Source organism: Ylistrum balloti, unplaced genomic scaffold, assembly GCF_031769215.1.
Source record: "Ylistrum balloti isolate Yb309-2 unplaced genomic scaffold, AGI_CSIRO_Ybal_v1 Utg369622, whole genome shotgun sequence".
NCBI classification, from domain to species: Eukaryota; Metazoa; Mollusca; class Bivalvia; order Pectinida; family Pectinidae; genus Ylistrum; species Ylistrum balloti.
This window is the reverse complement of record NW_026781892.1, coordinates 732878-745060: the sequence shown is the minus strand read 5'-3', so window position 1 is coordinate 745060 and position 12183 is coordinate 732878. Positions and strand designations below refer to the sequence as shown.

General features: G+C 33.9%; 1 protein-coding gene and 1 pseudogene across 1 annotated transcript; one reads left to right on the top strand and one right to left on the bottom strand.

Annotated features, from left to right (window-relative positions):
- The first annotated feature begins 946 nt into the window (after positions 1 to 946).
- On the top strand, positions 947 to 3015 carry LOC132550043 (thyroglobulin-like). Its single transcript, XM_060214045.1, has 4 exons — positions 947 to 1028; positions 1730 to 1880; positions 2455 to 2531; positions 2825 to 3015. Exons 1-4 carry the CDS (start codon positions 947 to 949, stop codon positions 3013 to 3015), a joined length of 501 nt encoding a protein of 166 aa, XP_060070028.1.
- Positions 3016 to 7853: 4838 nt separating this feature from the next.
- Positions 7854 to 11796, bottom strand: LOC132550034 (uncharacterized; annotated as a pseudogene).
- Between the last annotated feature and the right edge of the window lie 387 nt (positions 11797 to 12183).

Genomic DNA, 12183 nt, shown 5'->3' with positions numbered 1-12183 from the left:
AATGCGTCCCAGATGCTTTAACTGACTGATTAACTGGGTCACACTTGTTTGTTGTTTTTCTTCTTATTATTATCATAATTATTATATTTTTTGTACTTTTTTTTATTAAGTTATTAACTTCTTATATATTCGCTCGTTGAAGACCATTCTTGCCTTTTAATTCCATCGTTACATTCTGTCTGATCATAACTCTTCTATGTCCGATCAACAGAACGATGCGAATGATAAAACCAATATTCAAAATTTAAACAGTTTATCAAAATATCACGTTTCAAGTGTAACTAATTTATAGGATTACAGAAAGGATTCACATCATTGTCGGAAACCAAAGCACCACAGCGAGACTTTGGCAAATAATTCACAAATTCATTTAATTGTCTCTTAAAATACTGTATTTGTTACACCATTTTAATGTTTAAAAAATTGTGTGACGTGACTGAAAAGAATATGGTTCCTGTTAGCTCTTCATTGTCTTTTTTCACCTGTTGCTGGCAACGTCGTACTTCACAATTAAACGTCTTAGTCAACAGTAGACAATAACTAGTACTAAACCATTGTCGATTGTGTGTAAAGACTCACACCGCTAAAGAAGTATGTTAAAAAGACCAAAAAAATGTAACTTACTGAAACTAAAGTCGGAGGGAATTACTCTTAAACGAATGGTTTACTTGTGATATACAGACATCATGCCTTTTTAGGACTACAATGGTACATTGTATCTAAATTGCGCATGTATTATCTAATATACGCTGTTACATATGTCACACGTATGTCCATTTAGTTAATGGATTTACACCTCGTGCTGCACTGACCAACGCAATCTGTTGCCACTTGTCTAGTATTTAAGGTAACATCAGTGTGGACACTGCATTATAAAAAAAGTGTAGTTCGTGCCTCACTATCCTAGACAAAAACATCGACCATAATATTCAGTGTAGCAGACAAAATGAAGATTGCCTTTCTCACCCTCCTCGTTGTTTTTGGAATTACCTATGCTGATGACACAGTTTCGGATTCCGGAGATGAAGGTAAGTTTTTCTGTAATTTAGCTTGAATGTATAACATCAATATAACCGGATGAATAATTTTGCATTAAAAACTAAAGTTTATATATCAATGAACTATCATAATACTGTCATAACAGTAGGCTTATCAGTCAGTGTTACAGTGCCAAGGAATCGTACTTAGTGTATTAATCTAAGTAAATGCATTTTGTCTATCGTACAAATGATATTACAGCACCAATAGAGACTATCAATAACAAGCGGAAGTTACTAGTTATGTAGCTGGTCAGTTTATCAGTTGGTTTTTCCTTAAGGCCGGTAGAGGAACACGTCGTTAAGTTTCAGAAGTGACGTAAAATATTTATATTTTTTCATTAAGAAGATAGAAAAAACATGATGTTCGCAATATTTTTTTAATATGTTGGCAAATACAAGCGTTATATACTGTACGTCTACGTCACATTAAACAATAAGCATACATACAGAAGATTTGTTTACAAACTGTATAAAACATTATGTAACCTACATGCCTATTGGTAGGATTTTGCCGATCTGATGAAGATAATACCGTGTTACATTAAACCGATATATGTTCCTTCTAAAATATCAAAGTTTCAAACACTGTCGTTTTGAAGTACTTTTATAATCAGCGTACTTTATAACAAATAACTATTTTTTTTTAAATGTATATCCGATAATAAATTGATTCGTATTGAATATAACAGTCGATTCCATGCCTTGTCAAGACGAAATGGACGAGATTGAAGCAGAGATATCGGAAATTATAGAACAGACCGGATCTTATCCTATTGGGGCTCTCAAACCTCAGTGTCTGGAGGACGGTACATACGCCCCCCGTCAGTGTCGGGGTTCCGTGTAAGTATACATGAAGTGCTCAAACACAAGACGCCCTCATCCTTCTCATTCATTCAACTTGATTAGAATATTCGTCTCTAATCCTTATCAAAGGGACAATTTATCCTATGTACTCGTAAGATACTTCTACAAATCATTGTCTGAAATCAAGATGAATACAAAAACAAAAACAGAAAACAAAAAAATGTGTAACAGTAGCTTTTAAACAGATAAACTGGATTAAATTTAAAAAAGAAAAGATTGAAACGCTCAAATTTGAAAACGGTCCGGAAAAATTTGCTAGGTTTTTTCAAATTTTAAACGATACTGGTCATTGAATTCAGATCGCTCCAAGTATTTTGATACTAGCCATTGCTAACACTCAGTAATTTATCTAGGGAACTCCGGTGCCCCAAAGGTATGGTATCATTCGTTGTTCGGATACCCTAATGTACACCAATGTGTTGTGGTTTAGAATACGCATGTTTATACAAATATAATAAAGCGTTACGGATTAAAGTTAAAATAATATTTTCTAAATTTACCGCTATATTATTGTGACATACCGGAAGTGAACAGTCTTCTTTATTTCCAGCTGTAACTGTGTAACTGCTAACGGAACCAAACTTACCGAGGACTTCAGCATCGGTCAAGCCGTTAATACCGATTGTTGTAAGTTTTTTATATATATATATTTATATTAGCTGATTATTCAGACAAAGTTTGACCAAACATTCTGAACAAGCATAACATATTGTCTAACTCGTAAAGTCACATTTTAAACATTACAAAAATTATCTCCTTTAAACATGTTTGCGTTTTCGATAGAGTTATTAATAAGCTACTGTTGGCAAATAAATCGAAATCAATTCGATTTCGGTAACCCTCACTGACTTTAATGTTTTCACTTCGGGAGTTCCTTTTTTTCCCCTTAAGAATCACGTGACTCAATTTGTTATTTTCAGCTTGTGCACGGGATCAGCATGAGTATATGGAGTTGAATATTGTTGGCAAAACTTTCAGCTGTACTGACATCGGAAGTTACGCGCCTGTTCAGTGTACCGGAAGTGTGTGTTACTGTAGTGACAGTCACGGGGAACAACTTGGTCAGGAAAAAGTCAATATCGATTTAATTGACACCCTAACATGCAGTTGAGTATTTAATAAAACAAAAGTATGATATTTGAAGTCCTGTTGTATTTCATGCAGTGTATTTGTTTGGAATCAGTCGTTGAACACTACGAGTTGTGTCTGTATACTTATCGTCCTTTTAATAATCATAAAAAGATGAAAGATGATGATTTTGCAGGGGTTTTAAGGTCATCATAATAACCTGATTGTGAAATAGTCTATTTCTTTGTGCAACACGACATTGGACGTGTTCGATGCTCGCTAGTACGGCCCGTCAGCCCGTTATTTACTCGCAGACAAAACACAGCAGTGATGCAAACGTTTATAAGCTGTTGACATATCTTTGGGTCAAAGGTCATGTACATATAACCATAAACTACAGCTGATCAGTATTGTTAAAGACGAACAGTAATAGTCATTACAATGTTTTCGGAAACAACTTCCAAATAAAACGTAGCTGTAAAGAGAATCTGATATCAGCGTTACACTGATGTTAGTTAAATTGCTGAAGGTACGAATTGTAATGAAATACGAGAGCTATTTTTTCTTTATCATAATTCATGGTGTAGATTGTCCAAGAATGTACCACGATAAAATTAGATATGTAATGTTATCTGTCTGATGGGAATCCCATAGATATAGGAAGAAAAGATGTAATGACTGTTTAAAGTGTTTAGAAGAACCCCTATTCTTTTGTCAATTAGTGATAATAAGTGATGTTATCAAGTTGATGATAGTAAACCATTTATATTCTCGTGGCTATAATTGTACACTTTTCACATCTTATAACCCTCTTTATAATACAGAACAGGCAACTTGTCGAATCTCTCGAAATACATCTCAAAAGTGACAAACTTTCTTCATTATTCAACTAATTTCACGTCTTCAATAATCTTAAATTCAAATTTTAAATTTCATAAGAACGTCAAGAACAGGGTAATATTTCAAATATTTTACCAATGCAATTAAATCAAAGTCCGGCATTTGAGGTTATAAGTGGCTAACTACATCTAGTGACAGATAATTAAACAGGGTTATAAAGTTATCAGGTTATTTTCACCGATGTAAAACAATGGTTATAACTGGGTGATGATGAGTCTTTTACGTCGCTTATCCCGACTGTTAAAGCGACATAAAAGTAAAAAAAAAAACAAAAACAAAATACCGACATTCTAATAATAGCGTGGGCTTTCGTACCAGGAGATGGAAGATTCCGTGGTTGTCAAAGATGGTCTTTTGTCCCACACAGGAACAGGTCTTGATTCGAGATTGGAAATGTGTGATGTCGTTACATATATGCAGTGTTAACCGTCTTTTAGCCATTTTTTTAAAATTCAAAACAAAATTTGTTTCCCTTTAAGCATGTGTTGTAAATAGTCAATATTGTGGTTAGATATACAAACCATCACATCTTGACCACTGTGATTCAGACAAGAATTACATAGGCTTCCAGACTGCTGTCCAATCCAGTTCATACGTTTATAGATATAAACTGTTGAAATGAAATTCATTTACTTAATTTTCGCATGTTTGCTTCCATATTCTTAATATTATTAGTTGAACTTCTTTGCTCATTTTATTTGTCGTAATTTCCAACTTACTATATGTTTTCCCATTTGCAAGGTTTAATTGCTCATTAGCACAATGACAAAAAAGAAGAAAAAAAAAAACAAACAAAAATTACAGTAGGGTCGTCAATGAACGCGATTTTATTTTTTTTTCTCTTACAATTGATAGATCAGTACATCTTCATACCGAAAGATCGTGCGATTTGTGAGTTGGGTTTGAGTTGTATAATGGTACCATATATTCATGTGTACCTTCTTCAGGAGTTACTATATGTTAATGGTTAAATGTGCAAGTCCTAATCTAATGTCAACTGTTGATTTGTCACATTCCCAGAAAGTATGCTCTGTTGTTTCAGTTTCATGGAAATTTTATGTTCTTTGTTTTTGCTGTTTTACCGAAATAATTTTTGATCTAGATTTGGAAGAGCTCTAAATAGATGGTTTAATTTGTGATATCATAAGTGATATTATTATATAAACACTTCAAACAGGAGTCCAAGACTTTATACAAAATGGCTTTAAAGTTTTTCTTATCGAAGTTAAATCTTCAAAAGGAACCAAGACATTCTAAAGCAAGCGTATAAACTCAAGAGCGCGAAACATTTATATAGTGTTGATGGAAAACTGTTTGTTTTTTGGAAAACTCGGATATGACACTGAATTATCGGACGAGTATCTAGCAGATGACAAAAACGTCAGATTTGGTAATGTTTGATATTAGTGAATGTATTCATAATGGGATTTTGAATATGTTGTGCAGTACAGGAAAACATTCAAAACAAGGACGCATCTCAATTTTGGCTTCTCAAACTTCTGTATTTTTCAAACTTCTTCACGACAAAGATTACATAACATAAGAAACCAATCATCCGGAAAAAGTAAATTATAATTAAATGAAAAAGGATACGGAATGAAATATCCGGAATTAACATGGAAAGGGAAATAACTCTTAAGGTACAATTAAACAAAGTATTTTAATATATATTTAGCAAATTAACCATCTCATATAGTCTGTATATAACATTTTATTTTATTTTCTAAGTGATCGATAGCAGACACAGGTATGCTGTAGTAATGCCAAGTAAAGATGAATCTCATAAACGATAGCTGTGTCCGAATACTGGAAGTCTAATGTGGACTTCAGATGCAGCTACGTATTTGCGAATGTCCATTCGTGTCTAAAATGTAACTCTGTTTCGGCTTAAATTTCTTTGCAATAATCTTCCCAAATAATAAGTAATAAGGCTACCTGCATCTTAAGCTTGAACATAAGGATACCGGTGACAATATATTAGAACCATTTTTTGGTTGTGTAGTTGAAATTTGTTTTACAAATACAAGTGACAATAATATCTGGTGTCTTAATGACTTAATGGCAGATCTATATTACAATTATAGTTCGTGATGAAATGGATTAAATTCCAGTCTACAGGTTCTTCACCTGCAGCAAAAATGTTAGTTATTTGATTACAACACTAAGCTGATTTGCTAAAAGACTGAATAGTGATATTTTAGGTGGAGTTGTTGATCGTGAATACTGACAAAATGTTTGCATATATATTTAGATATATATACTGAGGGTAAAGCACTTATCAAAGTTGTACAACTTCCTTAACTTTTATTGCTTAACTAAATACATAGGTAGGGTGGTTCCAGTAATACAAAATAAAAAGAAGAAATATTTTCACTGGTTTATTTCATCAGGTATGCATCCTTGATTTCCTTGTAAAGGTCTGGAGGAATGATATCATCACGGCTAGATCACCCTTACACTTTGTTCAATGATTATGATGTGATGTACAATCTTTTTGCTCCTAGACAGAACTAAGCATATAGTGTAACATGTACATATTTTTATTTGCATCAAAAATGGTATTTTTGTCCTTACTCAATTTAACATTCCTTTTGCAACCAAAATTGCACCTGAACTATGTAAATGTTGAGCTAAATGTTGAAAAGTGTACATTTCTTTCCTTGTACATTGGTTAAACTATATTGCAAATGCAAAGTTGAAATCATCTGTTTTGAACAAGAGAGGGAATTTGGCACCCAACATTGAATGATCTTTATATATGACACTGATCATTGTTATAATTTTCTACTTTGATCTGAAACATCTCCAGTACTTCAGAAGATATAGCAATAACAAGGATAGTTTACTTAATGATGGCCACATTCACAACTAAACCAAGCAATCCTTCGTGAATGTGGAAGGGCCAAACATCCATTCGTTTGTTCAAAGGTAGGTTATAATCACCTGTCAGTGTTACTTTTGCCATACATCTACACTTTGTATATAAACTTACAATGTACATTGCACAAAATATATTAGAACAGCTACATGTGCACATCAAATATATGGATGGATAAAACAAAACATTTTTTTTTAATCCGATGTGAGCCTTCTAGGCTCATGAGTAGTGTACATAGTAGTTGTCGGGTCAATCTTTATGTAATGGTCAGTTTGAAAAAAAAGTTCCTGGTGACAATATTGATGCATTCTGACATTAGTGATAACTGTCCTAATAATTTATATATGCCATGACCAACTTCAAAATTATCAAAAATGTTTAAATATTGATTTCAAAAAATGTTTTAAAGTCATCACTAAATTTCAAGAAAAAATAGGATTTTCCTTAAAACTGAATTTTATTTTGTAGCATTTTGTTGATGTGAAGCTGTCAGAAGCATATCCAAATCCGAAGTCTGCACTTTGATATAAGAATACTCCATGCAGAAAAAGACCCCTTCCCAAAACTGATGCATGAAAAATCATTAAACAAAAAGGAATTCTGGATGAGACAGACACATAAATTTTAATTGTTTTATATATTTTTTTCATTTTCAGTTTATTTCCTTGCAACAGATCTAATATCCCTATTGTGAACAAGATACATTACAATAAATTCATACAATAAACATTTAGTAATTAAGCTTTTTCCTGTGAACTTCAACGAGTCCTCTGCAATCAATACAAATCCACCTTACTTTTACTTTTATCAGTTCAAAGATATACAGTCATGTTAAAAACTAATAATTACACAAGCTTATCATTGTGATTGCCAAAGTTGATGTTACCGTTCAGGACTCGAACCTAGACAAACACAGAATGCACTACACAGTGATCCATGTATCACCAAGGAATTGACTTGCTTGTTTTGATGTCAACACAAGAACTTTATGTATATTTTTCTTCTACCTAATTTACATTATCAAGTCAGAGAATGTTAGACAACCTGTGCAAGAATCAGACTTACTGACAGACAACAGTTTGTCATTCAAAGGTGAGGTAACATCATGATGCTGCATTTACATTGGACGTGGCAAAATATGGTTTAAAATGGTTAATGTAAAATGGGGTAAGTTTCCCAACCAGGGTTTTCCATGTTTCTCCATTTGAAGGATTCTTTCAATGTAGAAGTCCTGCTTTGTATATGTAACAAAGTCACAAAACTGGGCACCAGACACCAATAGCTGTCCTTGTACCCGATACCAGTACACATGCTTCGGAGACAGTTTGTAATTTTCTTCATGTTTTTGTAAGAAAAATGTGTTGATACCTGCATCTTCAATTATCATATCTCTGACAGAATATGGGCATTTGATTTCCACTAACCCCGTGACCATCTTTTCACAGACTATTGCGTCTGGAGAAGCTCCGAGGAATGGGAGATCAAGGTTTATTAATAAACCAATGTCATGAATGTGGTTGCCTGTTTGTTCTATGTACATTTGCTTTTCCATAAGAAGTTGGAGCTGATGTAGAGCTTTGTCTCTGAAACGAGCCTTGGAAAGCATCATTGACATCCTTCTTTCTGGTTATTATGCGTCCAAAGTTTGAGGCAGTAATCCTCTCACTCCTTTCTTGAAACCAGAGAGGTGAATCAGACTGGGGACGTGCTGATTTTCCAATGTTTATAGCCTCAACCAAGGTTAGGCTTACTTGGCTCCATTCATCTTTTTGATTTTCCATGTTTTCAACATCAACAGTCAGGAAGTTCTTTGGGTTCCACATTTGTTGGAATTTTCTTCCCTCGGGTGCATGACTGGCTGTATAAGGGGAGCCTGAAGTGATGATAATACCATATTAACCATAACGCACAGCCACATGTACATATAACAAAGAAACTAGAATACTATTTAAATGTTAAGAGGTTTGTTTGCTGCTACTATTGTCTTAGATGTGTATTTCTTGTGACCTCTGGCCTATCACCATATGTGACCTCTGACCTATCACCATGTGTGTTATACATCACACAACTGATACAGGATAAACTTTTAACTGCTTCTTGTTTACATGAATGCTTTCTTTTTTCAGATACTCCATCTTTAAACCTTTTAGCTCTTGCAGCAGAAAACAAAAGATTGGAAGAAGACTGTATTGAAATGAAATCAATACAAAGCCAGGCAAGGAATATCCAAAACTTATTCTACAGGTTGAAGACTTACACAGAAATTCAGCTCCTTTAGATGAGAATGAAAAGGGGAATGATGAAGAATCAGAATGTCATAAGGTAATATTCACAGTCGAAAAGTCACAGATTACCAGTACTATACTGGACTTTCCTTTGATAGATATCACAAGCTGTTTCTGGTCCCAACAGACAAGGAGGAACCTTTCAAATGGACAAAAACTATGACTGGAACGAAAACTTTGTCTTTGGAGGATCAGCTGTTACTTGTGAGGATGAAGCCGAGACGGGACTTTGATTTTGTGCATATGAGTCATTTATTTGGTTTATAATACCAGGAATGTTATTCATTATTTTTAATTTGATACATGTTCTGTCGTCTTGGCTCTTTATTGATTTGGCCTCACAGAGATGAAGTAATAAACAGCATGCCCATAAAATACAAAGTAGACTTTCCAGATACTCTTGTTATTATAGACAGCATAAAACTTAAGATACAGACACCTAGTGCTTTGAAGAGACAAGCGCAGTGTTACTCAGACTACAAGTCCTGTACAACCGTGAAGGCTTTAGTTGGAGTTGATCCTAGAGGGTCAGTGATGTTTTCATCAATGTTTTTTTCTGGTTCCATATCTGATAAAGAATTGACCAAAAACAGTGGCTTTCTAAATCCTAAATCATCTAAAAGATTCAGCAACAAAAAGTGAAGAGGGGTGAAGGCGTAATGACTGACAAAGTTTTCCTTATAGAAGATGAAATAAAAGACCTTGGTCTGAAGTTAAACATTCCTTCTTTTGCTACAAAGGGAGTTCGGATGAAGCTGCAGGATGTCTTAAAAAAATAAAAATTGCAAAGCACAGAGTTCATGTAGAAAGAGCTATTGCACGCATCAAACAATTCAAAATTGTGTCGGTCTTTATTTGGATGTATAAATCAGATATGGTTGGTCTGTTGCTTGTTAACTAATTTTATGCCATTTTTTATACGAGACTGACCTGTTAGACGATGTATATCTTCACTGAAATGTAGGAAAGATGTATTGGGTAATTTCAATGCAAGATGTGGTGACTGATTTTATTGTCAGTGCTGATGACGTTGAAGAAAAGGGATTTAATTGACAACACTAGTATAATAAATTTTATACCAATCACCAAAATATTTTATTGCTTTTTCACAGTGGATTTGTACTTGGCATTTCAGAAGCATGGGTGGGCTTATTTCAAGGCATGAACCTATAACCGGTAAAATACAGCACTGAAAGCACCTATTTCACCTTTATGTTAATAGGTATTTCCTAAATATCTAACCTATGCTGATATTCTAAACAAGCATTTATCCAAATGGCTGGAGACTAAAAGAACAAAAGAAAGAATTGTTTTATAAAAAACATGTTATAATAAACAGTATGTTTTATAATCCATTTTAAACAAATCAAGAAAATACAGAAACATTCCACAATTGTTTGCATTGTTGATATGGAAAAGGCATTTGATAGTGGTAGTTGTGAACTCCTTAACCTTTAAATAAATACGGGACAATTTGGTATCCATGGTAACTTTATTCAAGCCATCAACACTTTATATAATAATGTTCAGTTATTGTGAAAACTCATCATTAATTCACAGAGGCATTTGATGTGAAGAAGGGTTTAAAACATGACTGCAAAGTCTTGCTGTCACTTTTTTCATTATAATGACATAGCCTCAGATATTAATCTGTTACATAATGTTCTATAATCACTTGCTATCTATTTTCCAGCAAGACCAGCTCACAAACATTTCAGCTAGACCAGCTCACAAACATTCCAGCAAGACCAGCTCACAAACATTTCAGCTAGACCAGCTCACAAACATTTCAGCTAGACCAGCTCACAAACATTTCAGCTAGACCAGCTCACAAACATTTCAGCTAGACCAGCACACAAACATTCCAGCTAGACCAGCTCACAAACATTCCAGCAAGACCAGCTCACAAACATTTCAGCTAGACCAGCTCACAAACATTTCAGCTAGACCAGCTCACAAACATTCCAGCTAGACCAGCTCACAAACATTTCAGCTAGACCAGCTCACAAACATTCCAGCTAGACCAGCTCACAAACATTTCAGCTAGACCAGCTCACAAACATTCCAGCTAGACCCGCTCACAAACATTTATCATCCTGAATAGGTCTTTGGTTTTCCCCATTCATTTTATTGTTAATAACGTACCTGACAGCTGAGAGCTGAACCTATGTGATGAGGGCTTAATGGGGTGTTGACAGTGGTACTCCCGTCTTCCACCAAGTATGAAATGGGGCTTTTACTCAAACTTTTCAAATGCAGAATGTCTGATGACTTCTAAGGAATTATTCTGAAAATAAAGAAAATTTTAAGTGTCTATGAAGTATCAAATCAGTTTGTATGTTTGAACCAAGCTCAGCAGTAATATTTTATTTTGAACATAAACTGAAATCTTATTTGAGATATGATTTATATTACTATACCAAACGAAGTCCAAGAAAATGATTTGACTTTTATGAGTTAATTTTTACTAATACACAATGTACTTGTGTTTACCAACAGAAATTGTGCAACTTGTAGTCTCTACTTCTAAAAATAGTATTATGTACCTTTTATCAACAAAATGTGCATTAACAGGTTTTCTCTTTCTGTTTATGTTAAATGACCTGGATATTATCATGTGTCACTGGCTCTGACTTGAGTTTTGCTCCCCTTGGTTTGTCCCACTGTTGTGGCAAACTTGTTGAAGAAGGCCGAGATGGCATTCCTTTAAACCAGCAATTTTCCATTCTTCTACCAACACTATCACACCGAGAACATGAGCACACTGTCGATATATTCTGCAAAGTTGATCAATTGATATGTAATTCATATGCTGAAAAGTCAAACTTGATCTATATTTTGGCTTTATTAAAATCGAGGAAAAAAACCAAAAAAACAAAAGCAAAAATATGAATGGCATCTTAAAAATTTGCATTTTTATATTTACATTCTGGTAAAATTGAATTTGTGCATATCACATTTATACATACCCAGTGGTTAATATTTGAAAATGACGAACAGCGTCAATTTGTTAATATCTGGAACATCCAACAAAATCTGTGAGCCATTCTGAACTTCTGGAAAATGAAAAGTATTATACATGTATTTATATACAACAGTTAAAACAAACGTGTGTAATAGCTTAAAGATTAATTCATTATATAAAACA